This window comes from Limanda limanda, chromosome 5 (genome assembly GCF_963576545.1).
Source record: "Limanda limanda chromosome 5, fLimLim1.1, whole genome shotgun sequence".
Taxonomy (NCBI): Eukaryota; Metazoa; Chordata; class Actinopteri; order Pleuronectiformes; family Pleuronectidae; genus Limanda; species Limanda limanda.
This window is the reverse complement of record NC_083640.1, coordinates 29,984,322-30,012,184: the sequence shown is the minus strand read 5'-3', so window position 1 is coordinate 30,012,184 and position 27,863 is coordinate 29,984,322. Positions and strand designations below refer to the sequence as shown.

At 40.4% G+C, this 27,863-nt stretch overlaps 1 protein-coding gene across 2 annotated transcripts in view; it reads left to right on the top strand.

Annotated features, from left to right (window-relative positions):
- Positions 1-6,096: 6,096 nt before the first annotated feature.
- The window catches only part of nr6a1a (nuclear receptor subfamily 6, group A, member 1a), a 75,015-nt gene continuing 53,248 nt past the window's right edge, over positions 6,097-27,863 (top strand). For both annotated transcript variants that reach the window (XM_061072254.1, XM_061072253.1), the window contains exons 1-2: positions 6,097-6,163; positions 21,381-21,428. In XM_061072254.1, the coding sequence (XP_060928237.1) occupies positions 6,097-6,163; positions 21,381-21,428 (115 nt within the window). The remainder of the gene's footprint in view (positions 6,164-21,380; positions 21,429-27,863) is intronic.

The following is a 27,863-nucleotide window of genomic DNA, read 5'->3' as shown; positions in this document are numbered from 1 at the left end:
ATCCAAAGCGCCAGTCACTGCATTCAGTCCATATGACGAAGAAGCGCGCCTACATCAACTCCATCTCCACCAGTGTGTGTCCGTCTGTCTGCATGTAAGGATGCTGTGTGAGCGTGTGCGTGCGGCGTGTGTTCCTGTGCGTCTGCAACCGCGCGCTCTGACTACAGTGCGCACCGTGTCCAACCGTGATGGGAGGGGTCTACTCACACGCACATGCACACATACGCACGAACGCACACACAAACAAACACACACACAAATGTTTGTACTTCTATTTGAGCGAGGACACTAATTGACATAATACATTCCCTAAACCCCTTAACCTAATATTAACCATCCAAACTAAATGTCTAACCCTAACCATAACCTTAACCTGATTCCAACCCCAAAACCAAGTCTTAACCCTCAAACAGCCCATTGAAAAAGTGAGGACTGGTTAAAATGTCCTCACTCTGTTGGGTCGGTGCTTAAAATGGTCCTCACAAAGATATAAGAGTACAGCTGTAACACACACGGACAGACACATACACACCGTTTCGGTTTGAAAAGTACAACTAGCCTACAAATAACAACAACAATAATATTATATTAACAACAGGATTAATTTATGATTGGATGTTTATGTATATACAATCTTATCTATTAAGTATTTACACTTTGGATGGTCTCACTGTGAGTTTAACGTCAAATTGAATCCGTTGTTTCAGGACAGCGATACCCGCTGCAGAGACCTGAAGGGCTTTCAGCGCCATCAGCTGGCCAATTACTACCCTACAATTCTTAAGGCCGTTCACAGGTTGCTCAGTGTGGACACCAATGGCGATGTCCCCTCATTAAGTGAGGACCTCAAGATCAGGCAGTCAACACAGTAGCACTCACTCATACGCGGCGGCTGTGGCTGAGGGGTAGAGTGGTCGTCCTCCAACCTGAAGGTCGGCGGTTCGATCCCCAGTCTGAACCATCTGCATGCCGAAGTGTCCTTGGGCAAGATGCTGAACCCTCAATAGCCCCCCATAGAATAACAAAGTGCTGCAAGTAGATGCACTGTATGAATGGGTGAATGTGAAATGTGTTCATCAGTTCATATTGTGCTGCAGTGTAGATCCATTAACTTGGTCTAAACTAGGCCTACATTTGCACAAAGCAGCAAACACACAAGTCTTGAGCCCCCACAAGTATAGGGAGGAACGGTGAAGGCTGTGGAGACACCTGCAGGACAGCAGGAGAAGCACACTAAACTTCACCAGTCTCTACAGCAGCAGTCTTCTGTTATGTTGTGTGTTTTCTATAATATATAATTAAATGCCTAAAATGAAATCATACTGATGTGGCTTTACTTCATATGGTGGTTTAATCAGATTTGATCGAGAACAATTAGCAGCAGGTAAAATACAAGAACCACAATAACTTTTGCACTCGACTTAAAGTAAGTAAGCAGTTGATTTAAAGTATCAAAACAAAAAGTATTTGCAAAGTGTGTTCTATTCCATAATGCAACAGTCTGAGTCTTGGCACTGACCTGCTCTGAATCCATTTCAGGTGCCTCTTCAACACTGCAGCTGTTCGGGTCCAATGTTTTTCCAGCCTACTCTGATTGGATTAGTTCACCTTTCGTTTTTGATTACTGATAAAAATTGAAAAAATATATATAAATAATAATGTGTCACAAAAAGCGTTGTAAATACGTAGGCTGGTGGAGTAGAACGATATTTGCTGATATATGTAAAAGTAAAATGTCCTCAAAATACATTTACTGGAGAAAAGTACAGATACTTAATAACAAACTGCAGTAACACACTGAATTTACTTCATTACATCCCACCACTGCCTTTAAGTCTAACTATTTTATTGGTCAGTGTAGATACATTTTAGCAATTTGTCACAGTGCAATATGTCGTCATTGTCAGCAGATGTTTATGGAAGTATTATAGTTCAATGTGTAAGAGATTTTATTTTATGTGAATCTGCAGGCTGGACAGTGCCGTAAGCAAATTTACCCATGGGGACAATAAAGTCAGAGAAAATAAATACATATAAAAATCTCATCTTATTAAATCTTATCTTAGCATCAATCAAATTAAATTTTTATAGCCCATATTCACAAATCACAATTTTTCTCATAGGGCTTCAACAAGATGCCACATCCTCTGTCCTTAACCCTCAACTAAATAGAGGAAAAACTAACGCCAAAAATACTATTAACAGGAGAAAAAAACTTTAGAGAGCCACATGTGAGGGAGAAGTGCAATAGATTCCACGTGTAACTGAGAACATCAGCAAAATAACTGTATTTACAACATTGTTTAGAAGAAGCAGTTTGTAACAAAACGGAAAATAGTGTCAAATGTTTAATCATTGTACATAAGAAAAAGTCTGATAGAAATGAAGGGAGCAGCAGTGACAAATTATTTGAGCAGTAACTGTCAGTAATGGTATATGAGGCATATTGTATGTCAGTAGTTTTGTTGTAATGATTGTCCACGATCAGCTGCCACCACGATCTCTGATTCGCAATTGAGTCAGTAACATGTATTGATGAGACATTAATGTTTTAATGTGATAAAGAGGGAGAAGAGGAAAGAGAAGCTCCATGTGTCATGTGTCCCCCGGCCTTCTAGACCTATAGTAGCATAACTAAGAGCAGGTCTAAGACAAGCCTGGACCGGCTTTAACTATAAGCGGTGGACTAGTGGCAGAAAACTTGGACTACTGGCAGAGAAGGGGTCTCTGGTTCGATGCTGGTTCGACTCCACGGTTCGTCTCCTCGGAGTTTCGGCGGAAACTTGCCTGGATGGTGTAACCAACCTGGACCTGTCCAATGTTCAAAAGGACTCTTCTCCCTACCCTGTCTAGTGCCCCTGAGCAAGGCACCTTACTCCCCCAACATCTGCTCCCCGGGCGCCGTACCTGGCAGCCCACTGCTCTGCTCTGCAGTGTGTCCTGCACCAGATGGGTGAAATGCAGAGGACTAATTTCCAATGCATGAGTATGATTGTGCATGTGTGTGGGATTAATAAAGTGTATCTTCTTCTTCTTCTTTATCAAAATGTACAGATGGTGTCTGCTTCCCGAACTGAAAATTTCTGCAGGGTCAACCCTGTCAGTTGACATGATTTCTCACTGGTCTAACTTCACTAAATGTGTTCTTCTGATTTCTATAGATCAAGTGTGGTTCTGCCCCCCGGCACCTGGCTTCAGGTTAATACACTGTGTGACCGCCAGGGAGCAGCACTGACGCTGTTCAACTATTTCTCAGTGAAGACTCTTCGGGGAAACCATATACAGTCTATGGGTGAAACCTGCTGCTCTAAGCGAACACATTCTGTTCCCGGACTTTGCCCGTTCATATTAGCTTGGAAGTACCAGAGGCTAACGAATGGATAAACATGAGCGTTTTAGCTTCAGGTAAAGCGCTGCTCTTCAGATTCAGGACGGGGACTGATTGGGTTGAGGGTTCGACACTACACATCCCACAATGCTGCAGGGTGAAGTTGCGTAATCTCTGTTGTGTGTTTGTGCTACCTTCAGGGCATGTGGGATTAACTGAAAGTGTTATATGAGGCGACATCATTACAGTAATACCAGTTTCTGTTTGTTTGACATTTGGAATTAAAATCTAAATATGAAAATGAGAGAAGAGTTTTGAAATTTGATGATTTATATTCATTTCACCACATCTTAGGACAAAGCCCCTTTTAACAGCCCCCTTTTCATTTAATCAAAAGACAATTAAAAGACACAAGTTAGTAAATGCTATATACTCCAAATGTTTTTGGAACTTACATTTAATATTTGGTTGAACAACTTCTTTTTTAAATAAGTGCATGAAGCCTGCGCCCATTGACTTCAGCAAAGCTTCTCCAATCTTTCACCTTTTTCAACTTTAGTCTTTAATTCTTCTATGCACATATTCAAAACAAACATAGAAGGAAAAAGAGAGAGCGAAGAAAAAAAAAACTAAAAAAACAAAAGAACAACAAATATACAACTGTAGTGAGGGTTTCTATTTGATCATTTAACAGTTTGTACTATAAGTCACCATATCACAATATTAATGATATAATAATTCAATTATAGTGTTATGCAGAGCTGATGTCTTTATCTCTAAACCTTATCCAGTTTTACAATTTTTCATCACATATATTTCCTGCAGTATACCTGACCATTGTCCTATCCGGGTTTGTTTGTATCAAGCCCGTTTCAAGAAGATATGATTGCCACAGCCTGTCTCAATTGTTGTCTCAGGGGCTTTCTCCTTCAGTCTCCTCTCCAGGAAGTGAAATATCTTCCTCTGTTACAGATAAAGTCCTTTGTTGTATTTAGGTCATCGTCTTGCTTCACGATGACGTTTTGTCTGTAAAGTGGAACACAGAATGATTCTTTCATCCATTCTACTGCTACATCATCAATAGTCATCATCAATGATATGTGAGAATGTTTCAGAAGCTGCCATGAAAGCACCTCCATTGAGGTTCACTAATGAAATGGTTAGTTCCGGATCATTAGAAGATTCTTTCTGTCTCCACATTTTTCTTTCATTCACTTTACTAGAGCTTTATCTTGGGCTCATCAGTTTGTTGAAGAGCTTTCTGTAGTTTTGGGGTCTACTGTATATTTCTGCTCTCAGTCCTTCTCACCCCTGCTCTTAGGAGGTTGATGCTGATGTTACTGACTTTTCTTCACAACTCCCAATATTTCTGCAATTGCTGTTGTTGTCCTTGGTCCAACCTGATAGATGTCCATTGCTCAGTTCACCAGTCATCTCTGTCTTTTACAGGACATTTCAAATTGTTACAGTGGTTATGTCTACTAATGGTTTAATTGATCTAATTACTCTTTTTTCTGATTCTAAATGTCTATGTTTTTCGACTATAGACATCAACCTGCTCTCCATGATGTTTTATACTTTTTGACCATTTAAACAGTTTTCAGGGGTGAGACCCAAGACCAGAACCAAGAGCTGACAAGAGCTGATTAAATAATCAACGGAAAAGGCATCACATGGGTAACAAGGCACATGTGTAAATGTTGCAATGTTTCTGGTCATTTGAACAATGGGTCTTAAATAAAATGTGTTAAGTTGTTCAACGCAGGCGTAAATACCAGGAAATAATAGCTGAAACTCTCAACTCTTCACATGTTCATCTTTCCATCTTAAACATGGACATATAATTGATAAATAAAACAATATTGTTATTCTTTGATGTGTCCTGCTATATGCTGCATCTATTGCACTTCTGTCCACCCTGGGAGAGGGATCAATCACATTCAATTAATCAAATTTTATGTGTAAAGCACATATTCTCAAATCACAATTTGTCTCATTGGGGTCCCACACACGTGACTCTTTCTGAGATGTTTTTCTCCTTTATTTATTTATGGTTCTTTTTTCTTACTTATGTGCAGAGTATGTTGCACCTTGTTAAACCCTTTGAGGCAAATTATGTGTTGTGAATATAGGCTATAGAAAAAACATTTTAACGTGATTGAATCTGACTAATGGAGGGGGCTATAGTGTACACTGTAGGCCAATTACACATAGGTAGCTCTACTTGAAACAATAGTATAACAAGCTATTCTAATTGTATTAAAAACTGTCTTTTACAGTTCAGGTTCAGTTTTTGTGGAGGGGTGAGGCTATTTGGTTTTTGGTCTGTGTGTATGATAAATTAATTATATTTTTTTTAATTGCGCATGGATTCAACTCTCCATTTATAAGAGGGAGATTGTGTCTTTAATACTTTGCCTCACTTGCTCTGAAGTTTGAACATCATTCGGACCATGAGTCAGCTTTCTAATTGGAAGCCACTATCGTCCACCGTCCTGGCAGGCCATGAACGCACCATCCCTGGGGGTGTGGATCCAGTTACTCCCCGCTGACTGAAGCAGGGGACGGCGGTCGGAGGAGTGAGCCATCCAGGCTGAGGAGGGACAAAGCAGCGCCAGCACGAATCACCTCAGACTGCACCATCTTCATCATCATCATCATCATCATCTTCACCACCGCCACTGTCACCTCAGCAGCAGCAGTGTGCAGGGTTTCCGCTGTGGTGAGAGGCGACGTCGGGCTGACTCCGGATCAGCCCATGCAGGAGGATGGAGATAGAGAAGAGGACGAATGGGTTCGATTACCCGGAAAGAAACAACACCAAGTCCGTCAACGGTAGGCGAACACGCCCCGGAGCATGGTCCTGCATGTTCACACACACACACACACACACGCACACACAGCACCGTGTATCCTGTGCAACACACCGCTGCTGTCCGTGATTGGATCATTTCTGTCCTCACCTCCAACCAGTGCGACCATTAGCGCTGCCGGAGGTTTCACATGCACGTCAACGCACCTTCTCCAAACTGTATAGGCTACATACCTGCAGAAATAAACCCCAGGCTGTGTCATCAGCAAATAACATTAATGTGCTCAACTTTACTTTACTGCCAGTCACACAAGGGAAATCACCTGCAGTTATCACAGAGCGCATTTTGACCCAAATTGTGAAGTTTGATTTGTCTCCTTGTTTTGTTTAAGTGGGAGTTATCCAACACTGCTGTTTGTGTGTATGTCAGCGTGTGAGTTAGTGTGTGTGTGAGCGAGTGCTGGACTCACTGGGAACAGAGGTCGGAATGTTTTTATTTGGAGGTGGTCAGTCAGGCTCGAGGAGATCGTAAAAGGTGAACTTTTGAACTTGGAGAACGCCCTGAAGCCATTAATGTTTCAGTTCCCAAAACCCGGTGCTGCCTGCGCTGCACAGGATGGAGGAGAGGAGAGAGGGGAGAGGGAGAGAGGGGAGAGGTAGGAAGAGCGACAGTAAGACGAGATGCATGGTTCATATGGCTGACGTTCAGCCTGATCTGTGGCCTGTTCATCCCACTGTCTTCAGGTGAGAATACCTGGAGGTGGAGCCCACCCACAGCTCGATCCTCATGTCATTTGTTACGGTTTATTTTTTCGTCATATGATCCATATGGACCGAGTCCAGGCCCCAACCAAGACCCGCACTGGGCCACCTCCCAGCGGCCAGGCCGGTACCCTGCACCTATGCGGGCGACTGAAGATGTATTGACATTTCCAAGATTAAAATTCCTTTAAGTGCTCTGAGAACAGCGACTGAAGTGGACATTAAACTGCACCGTGTTCTCTGCTAGGTAGATGTGTGTGTGTGTGTGTGTGTGTGTGTCACATGCGTGTAGAAAGGTGACTTCATGAGCTCAGTTAAAAAGATACATGAAGGCCCATGAGAATGTGATGGATATGTCCTGTCCAAAGGTTCTGCTCTGTGATAGAGCTCTGAGGTTTTTGCAAACAGTATTTTAGCAATTGTGAAATCAATACATATATATATTTATGATAATTATAACAGTAAGTAGATAAAAACAGTTTATTAAATATTTATTCGTATAAATGCATAGAAGTTCCTGCTTCTCTGCAGCAACAGCAGATTTCTATAGCAACATATAGCTCAGATTTTTGGGGGGGATTAATTGATTAGTCAATTAAGGTAAACTGATCATCAGCAGTCACCAATAATTATACCCTAAATCATTTAAAGTAATTTATCAAGTAAAAAACTTCGACATTCACTGGGTCCAACTTCTTAAATGTGACAGATTTTCAAACCCTTGGAAGACATCCTCACCAGGCTTCTGGGAAATCTCACAATTCTTTAAAAAATAATCATTACATTTAATAGATAAATCAAAATTCAATACTCAACAGATTTATTTATAATGAAAATAATTGTCAGTTGCAGTCATACTGACCTTAAAATAACTATTAGAATAATTTATCATGTTTTCCCTCTTTCATACTAAAACAATAAAGAGTATAAAGCAAATGCACAGATAACATAAATGTACATATAAATACAGATACATGAATGAAATGCTAACGCTGAATATGTTTGGGAATAATATATAAGCCCTTGATCAGGATTTAATTTTGAAATCATCAGTTTTCTAATGGGCAGTTTGGGCAAGACTGATAAAAAAAGATTCACAAAATTGTAAGCATTTCAGCAATTAAAACATTGTCCTGAACAGGGTTCTTGTAATATTCTCGTCGCACTTTCATCATTATCTTGATTTAATAGTACACAGAATAATAATATTGATTCAAGAAGGTATTTTAAATAATGTGTTGTTGCTTCATTGGCTAGTTGAAATAATAGTTATTTTGATATTTAATTAATCTCTTAGCTTTGGACTTTTTGGTCGGGGAAAAAATAAGGTTATATTTTCAAAAAAGAAAATAAAGGTGTAAGAAGATTCATGGATCAGGTCACAGTAATGTTTAGTTGCCATCTTAGAGGATGGACAGATGTTACATATGTTAAAGTCCAGCTGGTTAACCCATCACTGATTGGTGAAAAGTGCAGAAGTGTTGACTGTAGAAGCTTTTTATCAACTCACATTGTTGTAGAAACAAAGGAGCTGAACCCTCCTCCAGCCCCTGGATGACATAACCACATTTGAAGAACACACTCAATTTGCATTGATCTCTGAATTGACTAGAAATTTGGTTTCCCTCCTCCCACTCTATGCTCAGTGAAGTATCCTTTTTTCAATGTAATTCAACTCACTGGGAGAAGAAGTAGAGAGAAGGAGGAAGACAGGTTGTGTGGGTGGAAGGGGGTTGTGTGTTTGTGTGGATCCATGTTTGGGCCTTGGGGGTTTGCAGGCTGGCACATTGGGGTAGATGGGCTGAAAGAAAGTGCCTTGTCAGCCTCTGTTCTGGTGTGTGTGGGGGGATCTGTCCTGTCCCTCGGGGCAGGGTGAAGGGGACGGCTGACAATGGGTGGGGCAGGGACAGGATGCGAAACCCCCCAGTGTGACGCTTGAATGATAAGCCAGGAGGAGTACAGTAGAGGAGGAGGGGCTGGTGTTGGTTAGTGGAAGAGGGAGGGGGGGGGGGGGGGGGGGGCACGGGCAGATGTGATCCATCATGTCATGTTTTCTTCTATTTCTTAACTTGGCTTCATATGCTATCATTAGATCTGTTTCAACAGCAGCCATGACACGAGCTGAACCTCACCTCACAGTCACACACACAGTGAGAATTAAACAGAACTTTCTGTTCTTACATGAGTGTTTTGTGGATAAGAATACATTTAAATGGATAAGAATAAATATAATCTAAACTGAAACAGTGGACACAGGCCTTGATGCTTTGTTACAGTAACTTTACTGTAACAGAAACAAAAATCCCCAAATAAAACATGCAAAAATGTTTTTATTTACTCTCAGAATATTACCAAGAGATTGAGTTAATCTCGCTCTATATTTGACACAACAAATTAGTGCTTCAATTAACATGTAACATTATTAAAGTAAAAATAAAACAATAGGTCATAGCAGTTGCTGATGAATTGAAAGGCCTTCTCATAGTAACTAATACTTGCAGCTCTTCAATGATTAATTGGGGAAATAAAAATAGATTTTGGAGACCATGACTTGTTATCTATATATCTACTATTTTGAGTGAATTTGGTTAGTAATTTAGTAAGTATCGGATTTTCTAATTTAGGGCCTGTAAATAAGTAAAGTAAGGAAATCCAGCAGAGGTAAGGTAACCAAAGTGATGCATATTTCGGGTGCTTGTGTTTTCAAGGGCCTGAATTTGATCAAGCATTCAATAAAATATCTGTTCTTTAATTCAGTGCTAAATGTTAATACAACCAATTTACTTAAACTTAAATTCCATTGAAACATCAGACAGATACTGACGAGGCCTGTTTCCATGATTTTATTTTTTTTAACTGGGGAGTGAAGGATATTATTTCACTAAATGTTGTAAATCAAGGAGGCTCCTTTTAGGGCATTCCAAGATAATTTAAGCAGATGCAAGAAAATGCTCACCCATGGTGATTAGCATTTCAAACAAGGTGATTCACCTCACAACAAGCTCCACAGCAGATGTTTTTTTCTTCTCCATTTTAAAGGCTTAATATTGATGAATGAAGGGATTTTAGTGAGTCGTCAGCATGAAGGCCTGCAGACAAAAATAAAAGACTTGAGCCTGATTGTTCAACCCTGGTATTGACAAGGAGAACAGGCCAAAGTAATTATTTAGGATTATATTATAATATTGTATAGGGCTTAAAATAATCCTGACATATAGTTCTGTTTTTTTTTTATACCACTTGCTGAATAAATTCAACGAAATAACACAGTAAAGTAGATTTTGAATTAACAGATGTAGTAGTCATTGGTAGGATTAGAAGGATTGGTAAAAACAGCTATTTGAGTTTTTGAATAATGAATAATGAAATATTAACTCAAAGCATTTCAAAATGTTGCTGAAAAGATTTTTTCATATAGTCTTTTTTTAAAAGAACTTCATATATGCCGTTGTACTAATTGTTTATCAGGCCAATATTCGTTATTATGAAAACTTTTTTTTAAAGTGTCAAGTTTTGTATATATTTGTTTGTGTATATATTTGTTTTATCTCCATGAAAATAATCAATTCGTTTTTATCCCTATTTAAAGACATGAACATTTAAGTTATTATGGTTTTAGCTTTTCATTAGACAACAAGGCATCTACTGCACTTCTATCCATCCTGGGAGAGGGATCCCTCACATGTGGCTCTCTCTGAGGTTTCTATGTTTTTTCCCAAGTTAAAAGGTTTTTTGGGTAGTTTTTCCTTACTCTTGTTGAGGTTGAAAGACAATGGATGTTGCACCTATAGATATACTAATGTGGATTTAGGGAGGCCAGAGAAAGCATTGAAAGACCAGGGAATGTAGGTGCATGTAAATTATGGGATCATTGTAAGGTGAGGACTGAGTGTGAGGAATGAGGTCCTCTTCTGTCTGAGAGGTCTGGAGGCTGAATGTCCTTGATCCCGATGCGCCTGTTTCCAGGCAACACACATGTATGTGGTCACAATGAAGATGGTCAGATGGTGATGCAACATCAATTACAGAACAGCAGCATAGCCATTCATGCGCAACACAGCATAACACGGCACAGCACAGTATAGTATAGCACGGCACAGCAGTTTTCATCCTGTTCATATGATCGTATTCAAATAGTCAGGTCACATAAAAGTGTCACTGTCATTATAAACATAGGATTAAAATCTATGTCCAAATTTAGAGGTCGATAAGAACTATGTTTACTACTCATTAATGGACAGTGCTCTGTTTAGTTTGTCCATTACAAATTGGATCTCACGAAATGGCTTTAAATTTTCAAATTTGGCGTTTTGTGTGTGTCAAATGTAGTACCGTTAAAAAGTATAATTTAATCAAATCACAAAGCAGTAAAATATGAGAATTGTACCATCACATTTTGTAGCTGCCCATAACCAAAATATGTTCTGTTTATATATATTTTAAAGGAATAAGATTTTGGCATTTTTGCTAGAAAATGACTTTTGTTTTTTAGAGGAAAGGTCAGATCCAATTCTCTTTTGATTGATTAATTGTTTGATCGACCTAACAGAATGTCGCTCATGGGTAAAAAAAAAAGTAAAAAAGAATGGGGCTGGAAAAAATGTGTGACAGGGTGTGAAGTCAGCCCTTTTAATTTACTGTTCGTGACTTTGTGGAACATATGTACTCCTCCAGTTTACATTTTACAAAGGATCATTAATCATCAAATCATTTAAAATAAATGGGAGTCTTAACATCTTTAATTCATTTTGATCACCAAACCTGTCATTTGAATGTTCAAATAACTTTTCAATCAGTTTAGTTTTTGTGTCTTGCTGCACTGTTGTCATCATTGCACACAGCCCACGACCCTTCCCTGAGGCTGTGCCTGTGAGTGTGTTGTTGCGTGAGCTGTGAGGGACACATGGGGGAGGTGGGAGTCAGCGCTATGGGAACGGTGACCAGGGTCAGTGGGATGTTGCTCTTGAAGCATTAATGGCCCGCTCTCTGCTGACCTCCACGTAACCCAGGAAAGTATTTACAGCCTCCACTTGATCCATGAGCTACAGGCTGGGATGGCAGTAAGGCCGCTCTCTGGGATGTGTGTTAGCTCCTGGCACAACCTGAGGCGCTAACAGCTGCTGATGAGCAGCGGGGGAGGATTGGGGAAGAAGAAGCTCAATGCCATAAACCATATTTTTAGAGGAACTGTATTCTAGTAAGTATGGGGGACAGTTGGTACAGTGACACTGGTTGTCTGCAGGCCACGTTTTTGTCAGGCCTCTGCGATATTCAACACGTACCCTAGCCAGAGGTCATAAACGTCTTCAATTTGAGTTTGAATTTGGGTGGAGGATGAGTTTACAGGCAGCTGTAAAACACTGAACTTGGTATGTAGAGCAGGGATGACTTTCCTGTGAAACTGCAGGGCTGGAGGATGCAGTTGTTGGGGGGTCGTAAAAGAGCAGCTGAGCCATTTCAGTTTAGAAACGCTATTTCCATTTTAGAGGGAAGAATGGAGTCTCCTGTAAGTAGTCGTAACAGTTAGGTGTCATCCTACGTTTGACATCTGACATTTGAATTAGATTAGAAACTCACAGGTGATTTGTGTGAAGCGAAGGTGCGGGGGTTTGGCAGCAGAGGTCTTTCCATGCCGAGAAGATAGGAAAGGGTTGAAGGTGATTGGCTGCTGAAGCACAGTCCTTAAATCCCCACTGATCATATCACAGTCAACAGAAAAGACACACAGAGCTGTGTATATTGACTCTTTTAACAGGGATCTGCTAAACCGTTACTGTTCTCATTACACACACAAACGCACTGTGAGGAGCAAACATTTCCTGCATTGCTCACTTGAGTTCAAGTTTTGAATTGCAGGACTTAATGCTGGAGAGCTAGGACTGTACCTAAAAAATCTCTCATGTCTTCCGGTATTTTTCGGGATTGTCCACAATTCGTTAATTCTGTAAAAAGAAACAGTCAAAAGTGTCCCATCACATTTTGTGCACGTGGTACAGCAGGCAGAGGCAGAAAGTTACGTATTAATTCCGTGCGAAGATCATGCGATCATGTTTACAACACCCTGACACCTCTGTCAGCTCCTATCACCACAACTCTCTTGACATCTCTGTCTGTGTCTTCTATGTGTATGTATGTGTGAGTGGGGGGTAGAATCGCAGCAGCAGAATCGGTAGTGACTAAAGTGAACTGAAATGGATACATTGTGAAAAAAACAAGAAATATATACGGTATATGTATACTCTACTACTATATCATTCAGTGAATATCAGTTAAAAAAATTGTTGCGGTTTTGCCTGAACAATGAACCTAACGTTTCCGGAAGTTGAGCTCAGAGTTGCACTGCCACAGGTTACAGCAGCATAGTTCCTGAGAGAGAGCACAAGAGTGAAAGAGTTGAGTTTGGGCTGCAGAGCTTAACCTTAACGCGTCTGTATTTTACCAACTTGCAGCCTCAGTTCAAAGTGTCTCTCAGAAGCCATCCCCAGAGTCCACTCTCAACAAGGAGTGAGATGGAGCTGAATGTGAATGTGGCTCGGTGGCTTCAGGGAGATGCCCCTGGTTTGTTTTGTTTTTTGGTGTGTTTTTTAAGGTGATGATTATCAGATGGCTGCTACAGGTCTGAGTTTGCACAGTGCAGTACGCTTGCTGGCTCTGGGAGGTAGTAAAACTCTGACCCCTGGTATGATGAAAGGGAAGTTGCTCCTTTGAGCGTGTCAAGCAGCGGTGACAGAGCCTCCGCCCCTCTGACCACGGTGTGACCCTCCGCCCAGCCGCCCGCCGGGATTAGCACAGATGAAGACATACATTCATTAGGTTAACATAACATACACTGATGACTGCTCTATGAAAAAGTCTCTGAGGCTATGACAAATGGCCTCCACCCCATTGTTTGACATCAGAGGTAACGCCGAAGCATTGATAAGAGAAAGGGTGGATTATTGCCTGAACTTTATCAGTTTAATATCAATGATTAATCAGATTTTCATCGACATTCAAAGAAAATTTGTGCTTAGAATTGGGGGAAAATCTTAATTGATAATATTTCATGAATAAATACTGGCTTGGTAAAACACACGATGTGAGCTACAGATTAGCCCGATGTGCTCAGTCATTTGAACTATTTCAAACATCCTTTTGAAGCCACTTTACTTTCATTGTTTTCTGTAGTTGATGCTCCTGATAACACAAAATAAATATATGTTTGGGATTTCTCCTTAATTTGTTACCTTCATTTGCACAGTTTGACCTATTTGTTATATTTAATTTTTCTCATCCCAAGTTGTAAAAATCCACTTGCTGACGCGATGCACAGACATGTAAAACAGATATTTGTGGTTTTAGTACGATTTTGTTGGAAAAGGCTGGGAGATAGTGACTATACTACTCCAAAACATAATGGAACTCCACATTAGATGTAAATTGTATAAAATAATGTTCATTTTGGGCCTTGCATCTTAAATTCAGTTTTAATAGTCTATAGGATGTTGTGTTCTTTGATCATTTTTTCAGATGATGTAAAAAGTCTTGTACTCCAATGCTACCTGCATTGCAGAAAGTTTAAATACTAAGTCTTCCAGGTGATGACCGCCAAACGCTGCTGCTGGCCAAAGTGTGATCTCATGAGCATGGAGCATGCCCTGTGAACTTGAGTGGCGCTGGGAGGCAGCACCACGGGGCTGTGCAGCGCTTTGTCAGCCAGAAGCAGCGGGGAGGACAGAGTAGACATTGTGCTGCGCTGTTACACAGCAAGGTCAAGGGTCAGGTGTAGAGGTCAAAAGGATGACTGCGGAGCAGCCTGTGAAAGCCAACACTTGAGTTCCTTCACAATCTGTCATATGTAATATCCACCATGCAACGTTGAGGGGCTCTGACTGTGACCAGGCCTTAAAGACAGACTGCTAATCAGGACCTAGACTGTTTGTCATGTTGAAGATGGCGCTTGCAGAACTGTTTCTTAGTGGTTGTACTCAAAGGTGTCAGTATTTAATTTAGGGTCTACCTGTTGGACTAGGCAATACGCAGCCTATATGAATTTGCAGCCCATTCACACCCTCTGGAAGCAACATTTAGCTTGTGAAGAAAGATTAATGAATTGTTATCGGAGGCTGGACAGAGTGATTCAGCAGCAGCAGGTCTGTTTCAGCCACGTGGTTGCATAAAAGTGACAATTCAATTTTATTTGTATAGCGCCATAATATACATTCTGTCAAGTCTCAGGGGTAAACAGTGTTGCAGCCAAGGTGACCCCTTCTTCAGAAGTAATAAAACAACATGCCTCCATACTGCTTGTCTGGTGTCATCCAAGTGTCCGGAAGACCCAACATTCATATTCGACTTGAAATACTGTGTTTTAATCCTAAAAGTTCACTACTGCTAGCAGACATAACAGTCCTAACTTGCTCCCCGTGCATGCCCTTGGGCGAGAGCTTGTGTGCAGTGTGTGCAGTTTTCCAGAATGTGCGTGTGTGCAAACGCGAACATAGCTTTGAGCAGGATATCAAGGACTTTTAGGGTTAAAACACAGCGTTAATGATGCAATTTCTAGCTTTCTTTTAATTTATCAGGCTATCTCTCCAGGCAAGGTGAAAATCATCTTAGCTAGTGGAATGCCACTTCCTCTCAATCTTCTGTGATGTCTGTTCTCCATGTCTCCACTCCATACTTAGTTATATACCCATCTGCTCCTTTAAGGCTGTCTGAGGCTCCTGTCATGCATGGGTGTCTCTTCTGCAGGTGTGGGGGGGTGCCCAAGGGGTAAAGCAGCCCTCTCTGCTGTGACCTCTCAGCCAGCACAGGATTCATTCTGTCCTGCTGCAGAATGAAAACAATGATCTATCTGTGGTGGCTGCTTCCTCTCATCCATCTTACTGTTGGGAGGGGTGACTGACTGATTGATTGAGCAGAAAGCGGACATTACACAACCCACAACTGTATTGTTCAAGTGTAATCTCTCAAATCTTTTCTTGTGTGTTAATTTTCTGTGCTCGGACAAAGAGAGTTGTTTGTGCCAATGTGTGGTCACAGTTAGTTGATATCCAGCACTTTGATACCTTGATCAACAGATTTTCATTGATGAGGGCAAAGCTTCTGTTGGTCTGTTCAGCCATGGTGCTCAGTATGAAATATTTTGGTTTACGAACCATCATTAATTTAAATCTTATCCACCAATCAACCATGATTGATTAAGGAAAATCTAATAAAATGTTTAATGTCCAAAAATCCTTTTTGAAATTTAAACAATAACATTGAACACCAAATAACAGAAACATCAAGTGTCATAAAAAAAGTTTAGTTTCCAAATTTGGAATTTTCATGTTCTTTCAATTGTCACTTCATTCATTTGCCTACATCATGTTTAAAGAATTAGTAAATTTTGTTTGACTATACTGACTAATGCATATTTAATAATAATTTCCTCTTATGTCTGATTAACAGTCCATAGCTCACAGGTTTAATCTAATCTCATGAAAGAAAAGGAAAGGCAACACACTTTTCAGAAGCTGCAACAAGTGAATATTTGCACTATTTGACTAATAGCAATTCTACAAATTGCTGCCTATTGATAGTTATTAGTCAATTATTATGGTTAGTAATTATTCATCTTAATTCGGTTCGGCTTTTTTTGGTGACCACATGTCCTCTTTCTCTTGCCTGTTGTTTGGTTAGACCAGGTCCACTCAGTGTGACGTTAAAGACGGTGCCTGTGTGGGTTGCAGTGCTGAGATAAGAGTGGGGCTGGCCCATGTTCGGTCAGGCCAGCAGGTAGAGGCCAGCTTACTCAGATAACAGGCTGGTGTTGCCCTCCACTGGCCATGCGGAACCCTGGCCATCTGGGACAGGAGCAATGGCAGTGATGGACTGAGATATGGTCTGCTTTAATGCTGGGGAGGGATTCTTGGGGAGGTCTTATGGCATCAGAGGGTGGGTGATTGGAATACATTCACTATATGCTGTTTAAGCCTCTACATCGTGGCCTCGTGCACAAATCAGTTCAGCCATATGGTGCTTTCTAGTAAGGAATGTTGTGTCTGCTGGACTCAAATATGCATTAAATTGTGTATAGTTGTGTTAAGAGGGCAACGACAACTGAACTTAGGTATATTTTAACCATGCTATGGTAGAAAAGTATATATTGATGATAATAATGCAACAAAGACTGTTTATAAATTGAAAAGTGACAGTATATAGTTGAAATGTTTAAGGACGACTCACTAATGGCAAGGAATCATTCTGATGTAGCTCTGGAGCATTTGCAACGGCCATTTAAACATCCCATCCCAAACAGGCACGTTAAGAACAGGCACTGCACTAGTAATAATGATAATAAAAGAAAATATTGGGTCAGTTTGTCAGACAAAATAAGTAGTTTGATGATGTCTCCTAGTCTGATTTCCACATTTTGTTGACAGTTCAACGAAAACAGGATCACCAGATAAATTGCTAATGAAATAAATCAATGGTTAGTTTGCTTGGATCTCTCCATGGCATCACACATTGAAAGATACCATATCACAGCATGTTGTTTTGTCTGACCATCTGTATAAAACTCTTCCTTCAGAAAAAAAGCATACCCTCACTTTTGATGAACTGGAACCACTGTGTTAGTCACATTTGCTTGAAAGTTGATGGTCAATCAAAAGACAACAAAGGGGTCATTTTTTGTGTCTATCAATATCCTGATTAATTAACTAAATTTTACCGCAACTTTTCATATGACTAGTGTTTGTTTGAGCAGTGATATAGGTAGCAGGAACTGCAAGCCAGATTTGTGTTTCTTTGTCTTCTGCTGCTGCTGCCTGTTTCCACAGCCAGTGAGACAGAGCGATGCTTAAGAGTTCATGCTTTAATTAGTGGATAAATCACCACACTAAATGCCTGCTAAAACTTCTTCTGCCATCTCGAGATCAGGAAGCTGATGTCAGGCTGACAACAGCAACCTGTGGTAAATGCCACACTGAGCATGCATGTCTCCATCCATGAGGAGGGGGAAGAGGGGACAAGAGGCTGTATGTTATTTTGATGAGGAGCTGATAGCAGCGGAGGTTTCGAAGGTTTTAAAGGTGAAAGGTTAAAGATGCAGCCTTTCTTTGTCAACACACAATGGGCCACAGCAGAGGAGGCTCCGGCAGTATTGGCTGCTGCTAAAAGCCTCCCCAGCCTCGAGCTATAATGGTCAATAAGCTGTCATGAGGATTAGCAACAGAGACCACACACTAGAGAGCCCCATTCTTCTCTGACGCATGTCCAGTGTCAGCGAACACTACAGCCTTGAGTACAGACTGAAGCAAGGATTAATCCTGAACCCACACATGCTACTATTAAGACTGGAACAGAAAGCAGTAGCAGAAAAGTGGGAGATGATGTGTGGGAGGACTGATTGACCAATATCCTCACAGCTTGTCTGTGTACAGTATTGTTATTAAGATCATTATGGCAGAATAATGATACTTTTTTCCCCAAAGCATACTGTAGTGTATTGGGTTTTTAAAATGAAATAAGTTTATATTATCATCCCAGTACAACAGGAGCTCTGACTTTCCTAGGCTTGATACTTGTCATCCATCACATTGGATGACATATGTGCCTTTTATTTTAGCTAATAAAGTTGTATGGGCAGAGTGGGTTCAGTCTCCTTTGTCTTTTCCATTCAACACACATATCTGACAAAAATAGATGCAGACATGTAGAGACTCGTCCCACTGTTGACTGTTCAGGTGATATTTGTGGACCAGTCTCAAAAGGGCATTGCTTCTTCTTGTTCTAAAATGCCATTTTGGTTGGCTATGTGACCCGGCACGGCCCTCTCTGGTTCAGACTGAAAAATGCCAACAGCTGCTGGATGGATTGACATTAAATGTACCGACATTAATGATTACCCGAAGATAGTATAAATCCGACTTAAATTATCTTCTTAGTGTTTCCTTTAGATCCGTCATTTGGTCTAAAATATTAAATCATTCCAAAACTCATAAATAGCCCTTGACATTCACCCAGCTATTTTGTTTACAGCTAATAAGCTAAACTAAGATGGTGAATATGGTAAATATTATACTTGTTATACATGCATACATGCATCCTATATAATATTGTAAGTCGCTTTGGATAAAAGCGTCAGCTAAATGAAATGTAATGTAATGTAAAATATAGATGTAGATCTGGAGCTACCGCTGCTCAAATGTAACTCTGGTCTTCACTCTGGTATTGGGGGAAGACAGTAAAACCACAGCTCTCTGCTGCATGGCTATATGCATTTTTTTTTTAAACTAGCTGAATAGATCTGTTCAAAACCTGTGCCATGTTTGAAACTGGTGAACAATAATGTGAAGCAAATGGGGTTAAAACGTTTTCAGTGAATATGTACAGTGAGAAAATGAATGCAATGAAAATAATTGTCAGTTAGCTAAAAATGCTTTTGTCCTCTACATCAGAGATGCAGTGGAAGAGGATGGGAGACATAATTCCTTATTATTTTGCAATATGTCTCATTTGAAAGCTGTGACATATCTCAGTGTGTCATTATCGTTAAGGTGGTGGGTGCTCACGGACACAATGCCTGGCTGCGTGTTTGCGTGTTTTTCGTCAATATAAGTGTGTGTCTGTACAGGGGGGGTGAGGCACGTGTGAGCTGGAACAGAGTTTGTGTGTGTTGGTGTATGCTCCAGGGAGAACATATGCCGGTGTTGACTCCGGGCGGGAGAGGAGGTGGGGGGTGGGTTGTGGTGGTTGGGTTGAAAGGGGGGGGGGGGCATCTGGCGTGTGTCGGGTCAGGGGTCTGCAGCTGTTGATAGCAGGGTGATACACTGACACAGATAGGGGGATCTGACGCACTGATAGCCCCCACTCTGTACCCGTCTGGATGTGAGTGATGGAGCTCGCCGGGCAGCGTGTAAGTGAGAAGTGGACGCTGTGTCTCCAGACGGCGGCCACACAGATGGCCAAGCTGCTGATGGAGATGAGATGGTGAAAAAAGTGGGTATAAAATAAAGCTCAGGCAGCAAAGGGTAATCAATCTGAAGCAAACAGATTGCTCTGGGTTAATGGTTAGATGGTATGATGTATAAGGCTGGGTGTGGTTTGCCACTCTTGTCTAAGGTCTCAGACTTTCATTTAAAAGTTGAAAGTCTGAACAAATTTAAGGAAGATTCATGAGGTATCATTGGCAAAGAAAGATCATTTTAAAACCACAAATGTTTCTATATAAAGCTACAGGATCATTAGCACGCACCATCCTGTAGACTTGAAAGTCTGAATGAATTTAAGGAAGATCCAGAAGGGATCAGTGGCAAAGAAAAGGAATTCAGATCATCCAGAGCATCATCCAGAGAGCAGGATACCATCTGTGTCACTCTCCCCTACTATCAGTTTGTTTATTCTGGTGAAAACCCTGCACAAACAACAGTGGAGGTGCGCTGTGTATTTTGGAGACACACTCTTGGTGCTGTTTCCTCAGCAGAACTTCATTCATAATACAATCTCCCCCTGACGTTGCGCTCTAATCTCTCTCTTTGAGCCCACATTTAAAAGTATAACTTTCAGATATGAGAGATATGCCTGGTCCAAGTTGTGAGCCTTGAATATTGACTATAAAAGTCAGAGTGGCAGGATTATCATTTGGTTGCAGCTGACTGATTTCAAATGTTGCTCTCTGTGTGTCCACATGTTTAACACAGAGGGGAATACATTTTATGTTACTCTTGAAGCTGTAATTGACAAGGATCTTATATATTACTGTTATAATCGTTAATACTGCAATAGTAAATGGCAGTAATTGGTTCATTATGTCTGATATATTTTGCTACAGTTTATGTAAAATGAATATTAGAAATGTATTTTTTAATATGATATGATCATAAACAATATCCGCCTAATTTATTAGGGTCTACTTTGTGCAGTAAATCATTGTTTGATTTAGTCAAGTGCTTGCCAGTAGTGACTTCTGTCCAACATTGCACTGTTACTTATAGCACCATACTGCCCCTTTTTAATGAATGGAGGTACTTAAGGTGTCGTTGGCCTCTGTGTTGGGGAAAAAGAAGCAATGGGAGAGAATGCTTTGATTTCTCCTTCAAATCTTCTGTTGATGATAGAATGTCAGTGAAAAGCCCAAAAGGTTAAAGCTGCAACTAAGGATTGATTTCATAGTTAAATCATCTGCCAATGACATTGTGACTCTAAGTCCATCTCAATTTTACAGAGTCAAGTCATGTGTCAAAAATATAAAAACAATGTCTACACAGAATATTCAATATTTACTTTACTTAAATATTATGAGATGAAAAAGCAGCAGTTATTTTTAATTAATTTCAAAAATCTCTTGGTTTTACTTAAAAAATTACTTCATCAAAGCAGCAGTTGCCCTGTGTCATATTTTTATTTGATGGTATTAAATTAAATCTTAATACAAGCGGAAGTATCTGCATCTCTAGCTCTCTGTACAAATCATCTAAAACAGCTAAATCTTTGTGCCTTTTTCTTCAGGCTTTTACACTGACCATCCGATGGAGTCTGAACAGAATGACAGCATGGGTGAGTTCACAAACAAACTATATCTGTCTGTCTGTCTGTCTGTCTGTCTGTCTGTCTGTCTGTCTGTCTGTCTGTCTGTCTGTCTGTCTGTCTGTCTGTCTGTCTGTCTGTCTGTCTGTGTCTGTCTGTCTGTCTGTCTGTCTGTCTGTCTGTCTGTCTGTCTGTCTGTCTGTCTGTCTGTCTGTCTGTCTGTCTGTCTGTCTGTCTGTCTGTCTGTCTGTCTGTCTGTCTGTCTGTCTGTCTGTCTGTCTGTCTGTCTGTCTGTCTGTCTGTCTGTCTGTCTGTCTGTCTGTCTACAGATAGATAGCTCCATCTAGTGGTTAAGAAGTAATTTTATTGAAAAAAACTATTTCCATTCCAATCCTCAAGAGGGGAGTATAAACTCAGTAATAAGGGAGCAGCTCTTTCAATGTGCAGCCGGCCGCTGCCCCTCAGCTTCATCGGGGAGAGTTAGTGTGAATTTCCACCAGCAGATTTAAATAGTGTGTTTAAAAACAGCTAAAGATTGAGTAATTTTCTTTTTCTTGCTTTAGAAAAAATTAATGTCTGTCTTGGTCTGTGTATATACAGTACATGCTGGTGGAGAGGTCAGCTGCCTTTTTTCCCTGATCCAAGTCCACCATTTTACTGGCATCATCAGAAGAGTCCCTCCATGGCGGGTGAAACGCAAAGTTGAAATGTGAGATGTCAGAAATGTGTGTCTTCTGGCATAGAGGAAGCTGGGAGCAAAGGGCCAGTGGTGATGCAATGGTCCAATGTTAAGGTCCAGGTTCAGGCGAAGTTCACTTGGGACTCCCCTGGCTGCTATTGCAGCGCCAGGTGGCACCATGAAGGGGTCAGAGGTTGGACACAGTTCAGAAACTGTTGACCTCTCCGTGACTCTGCTGACCTGATTGTGTGCAGCTCTGCTCCGTCCTAGTCTTTCTCATCGCTCCCTTTATAGACCTGTGAGAGGAGAAAGAAGTAGTGGGGAGGGGGTCGCAAAGAAGTGGAAAGATGCCTGAGAGGAACTACTAAACCTGCGCAAGTAGTGAATGGCTGGCATTGTTATATGTTGCAGGAGAAGGCGTGGATTTATGAGCCTGAGTCTGATTGGGTTGTAAACTTGACGAGGTAGACTCATGGCTGTGGTCACTCTCTCTCTCTCTCTCTCTCTCTCTCTCTCTCCCTCTCTCCCTCTCCCTCTCTCTCTCTCTCTCTCTCTCTCTCTCTCTCGCTCTCTCTCTCTGATGGCCCTACTTTGCTCCCAGGATGCCTCGGTGCATGCATTGGGCAAGGGTGATGCAGGGGTCAAGGGGGCTGAGGCAGGGCTCCGCAGGCTTGTAAATGTTCTGACAGGGGTGGGAAATCAGAGACCCCCATTCAGTGTCCAAAAAACCCGGGTCAGGGGCCAAATAGCTGAGTTAGCAACAGCTGTTTTCAACACTAACCCTGTCTATTCAGGTATCTCAGATGAGGAGAGTTTACTTCTATTCCTTGGCCCTTCTTCCAAATCTTCCTCCGGAATCTTGCAGCATGCATCAACATCTTCATGGCCATCTTCATCCTGCAGATGGCCTTTTTATTGGATATTGATTTGTGGTTCACTGGGTTGTAAACCATTAATAGTGTGGTATCCTGGGCACAGATGCAGCTCTTTGGGGTGGTGGTAGAATGCAGGAGTTCATAAAGGCTGGAGCTGTAACTCCTAATCAGTCACACATCCTCCTGGATAAATAACTGATCATTTCAAAGCCTCATCCTATATTGAGGCCTTTGTATTTATGTATGTTATATAATCCAAATGGTGAATGATTGAACTAGTTCTGTGAAATCTATCCTTCATATTAAGATCTGTTTCTATAACCTATGTAGGCACATGTATGTCCCTTGCCTGTATGTCTCACACAGCTGACCAATCGCTGCGGAGTGGGTCATCAGTGGGGTTATCACCCTTCCTCTGTTCTATGGTTAATCATTACCAGCTGGGGACAAGACTTTCTCTATTAAACTTTGCCTCTGAGGGGCTTATCTCACTTCAGTCCAAAGAACTTCAATCATTATCTCTGAGAAAGTGGACAAAGTAGGAATCGGAATCAGAATCAGAATAAGAAGGTATTTATTGCTAAGTAGGTTTACACCTACCTGGAATTTGCTCTGGTTGTTGGTGCATACAATGAACATAGAAACATAAAAACACAATAAATACAACACACATAAGAAAAACAATAAAAAGCAATATATATATTTACTCACTATTTACTTCTTATTTACTCACTTTTTCTAATATTTATAAAAAGTAACATTTATTTAGACATAAACATATCTATATAAAAATATATAAAAGATAAAAGAATGAAGATAGATTAAATATAAAGAATTTGTGCACATGAACAAAATTTATTCCATGCTCAACTGGGTTTTTAACATGGAAAATTATTTAATTTCACTGGTCGTTTATCTGTAAAGAAACCTACCTTGTAAATCAGCCCATGCAGCGAAGCCTCCTGCAACACTACATGTTCCAGGCCTTAAGGGGGCAGTAGAACCATAACAGCCCTCCATATGATGTATGCTCCCACGTGCAACCTGGACCCAGTGAACTCAACACCCATATGGAACTACTTGGCTGGAGCCCACCACATGCCTTTCCTTTGTCCTCACATAACTGGGCTAACTTCATATGCCTCTGTCCAAAAGTCATTCAAGATCACCACGTTTTCATTTTCCTATGTGGTACGCAGCAGAGCAGTCAAACACTTGACGCCGCTTCATATCCCTGTCTTTGTTCTTTTGTAGTGTTCTCCTTCCATTTTAAGTGTATTTCACTAAGGGCCTAGGGGCTGTGTTTAACTCAAATGAATGTATAGATAAGCGGATAAAGAAGGAAAAGCCAGTTGTTGCCTTTTTTTCTTATACTTGATTTTCCTTTTCCTCTCCCATGGGTGTTCCAGCTTTTTGCACTCCGAACATGGCGTGAGTGCCAGTGAGTGTCTGGGAGCTGCCACTGCCGCTGCTGGCCTCTGTGCTTTCTTGTTATTTAAGCCTTTCATAATTCATGTTTGCCCAAGATTTGATTCACCGCCCCTTCTTTCTCGCTTGATGCAACTTGCGTTGGCTTTAGACTTGGGGTCAGCCTGCAGAGTTTTCCAGGTCAGGGAGAAGTGGGTCATGCTGTTCCCTGTGTCAGTTCCTATAGCTTCACAGTGTGTGATGACAAAGCCAAACTCCACAGGGATAAACAAGCAAACTTATGTGTGGCCCTGATATATGAAGAAAATAGCATCCATTTTCCGCATTCACAGGCCTTATTTTGCTATACAGCTTGATTGTAAGCTGAAGTGAACCAATGTGCTGTCTTTTGATCCAGTCATTCACTTATTCATTCGTAGATGAATCCCTCATTAAAAGTCAGCATTGTATCGCAATATTTAGATTTGGGTTTAAAAAGCTGCAGACTTTGTTTTATTGAATTGTTAAGATTTCATCATATTTTCATAAAAAATACTACTAATAATAGATATAAATGTAAACATAATTGTGTATATATATATACAAGTGTGTGTGTGTGTGTGTGTCTGTGTGTACAAGTATATCATATCAAATATTCTTGGTTTCCTTTTAATTAAGATATTTAAATGGTAAATTTATATAGCGCTTATCTAATCTTAATGACCACTCAAAGCGCTTTACAGTAGTTTTGCCATCCACCCATTCACAAACTGTCAAGGGCAATTTGGGGCTCAGTATCTCGTCCAAAGACATTTTGGCATGCGTAGACAGGGAATCAAACTGCCGACCCTCTTGTTTGCGGATGACCCTTTCCAACTCCGAACCACAGCCGCCCAGCAGACAAGAAGTGACCCAGGCTGTTGCACATTGTCCCATCCGACACTTTTCCACTGTAAATAAAAGGTTTGGGTCTGCTCCGGCTGGAAAACATCAATGTGTTTGAAATTTCCCAGCATGTTAACATAACCTTACAGGGCAATTACTGCAAGATTATTTCCATATGTCTAGATCTCCTCCAATTACACACTGAAATGGGGTTATGAGGCTTATTAACTTTACAAGAATTGTGGGCACAGATTGTTTCACTTTAGAAAAATATATATATATTTTATAATATATATATTTGCGTGAGTTGATTTGAACTGCTGCTGAGTTTGGTTTGTTTCTCAGTTTCACCTCTCATTTTAGTTACAGTACACTTGGGTGACTCCTATAATTACAAAGTCTTATGTTCAACCCCCACAGCAGCCTGTCTGTCTTTAACGTGTCCTTGACAGGGTTCCTCTTGCATTGGAATTCCTGGAATATCAGTTTTTTGTTTGAGTGGTGTTTCAGTTTGGTAAGTTCAGACTTGGTTATGTGACAGTATCAGAGAACGGCAGCTTCTCGGAACAAATCCCACAGACTTTTCCAGTTTGCTTCACACATTTTTTGCAGTGGATTTTCAGACCAAGTGAAGCAGAAAGCTTACAACATTAACAAACATGAACAGAAAACCATTTTAAGTCATGGAAGCGGTCATACGTTATCAGAGAAAATCTGGGAAAAGTCATGGAATGTAACATCTGGCTCATGGTGGGAATTCTGCTGCAAAGCGACATGCTGAACCCCCTACCTGCCTGGTTTAGATAAGATTGTCAAATAATGCGAGGTCCAGTTTGTATAACAGCGAGGCTCAATCTTAAGTGGCTGTACCAGATCTGTATTGACACCTTGGTCTTTTGAATAACAGATCTAAAACATCAAGAAATAATCTGTGACAGCCCAAAGAAATGTCTAAAATATGCTAATAATTACTTTGAATACATTTGTTGATTTATAAAGACCTTTAGATCCCTACTTCACAAGATAATGTAAGTTGATTTCTTCATGTATCACTTCCATATTCACATTAGAATTAATTTTCCATTCTATTTACAATCTTATAAGAAAAAGTCAGGTACAGCTGGTATACTGAATGATTCTGTTTGCAAAATAAGCTTTGATTGTATAAGGTACTAAATAACTAAGGTATTATATCAGCACCAGTATTGAAACATGTTCATCAATTCCTGACTTTATCCATTACTGCTGCTGTGACTTAGTTTGTTTCCATTCACATCCATGTAGTTTAAAAATCAATGTGCTGCGGCTTGAAACATGGCTGAGTTGGTAATTCATCCCAGAGAACGTCATGTCTGCTCGTTGGTCAAACTTACTGTATGTTATTGCTGTGTGGTAATAATGTTGCAGGTGTCAATGTGCACTGACTGCAGGACAAGCACAGCTGATAGCACAACTTTTATTAGAAATGAAAACAGATGTATTCACTGTGACATTCAGACACATATTAAGCAGTTACATGCTTCAGGGAACAGTTTGATGTAACATGTACTTGTGATGTGTAGTAAATAGTTTAAGGCATTCTACATTTTGATGTCCACAACCGCCTGCCAATTCTGATCATGATGTGGTTATAATGGTGCTACTAGAACAAAACAAAAAAAATCGGTGGGTTCAACCAAGGTACAAATATTAATTTCAATAATGTCATTAACTCACTTATCACTAGGGTCATTCAGTCATGTAGGTCACTTTATCCTTTGATCAAATGGAGATTTTTGCCTCCACCCAAATACAAAATTATTTTTTTTATTATAATAGCATTTTGCTTTGGTTATGCCCACAGAAGTAAGAAATACATTTTTTTAAAGTGTCCTTTATACCACAGACGTGTACATTTTATATCAGAAGTACAGTGAAGAAATAAACCTTATAAAATCTACTGCCAGAGCGTTCCTTGGATTATCAGAGAGATGCCATTTCTGGAATGAGATGTTGTTTGATATTTGAAACTAAATGTTTCAGCATGCATGAAATTACTTTCATCTTCTTAAAATGACCAGGCTGAGACGATTATTTCAAAACGTGCTGTGTGTCCACATATACTGGTAAGTGAGGAAATATGTTTTTCTTATATTATGGGTGAACAAATTTATTGAAAAGTACCACTTAGAACTGTAAACGTGATAACATTCTGAACTTTAATGCTAAGATTTTTGTACAGTTGCATCGGAACAATGCACATAGAAAACTTGTATTTAAAAGCCTTAATCAGTCGTAAGCATGCAAAGCTTTGGTTTACCTTCGTTTCTCACATTACAATAAAATGTTATATCAGGCGTTTTCACAACAGTTGGTGTTGTTGGTCCCCGGGGCTGGTCGCTTACTGAGGTGTTTGAACCGCAGTCTGCATTCATTGATCAGTGAGTTATTCTTATGTAAACCCACCGACAGCAATGAATGTTTATTGCAGCCTTGAGAGTGAACGCCTCCTGCGTCACCGCTGATCTGGTGCCTAATGAAATGTGTACCAGAGATTAAAACCAACAGAAAGGCCCATGTTTGATATATACTCCATGATTATGAGCATAACTGAAATGTCTCATGGTGTTTGGTTTCCAC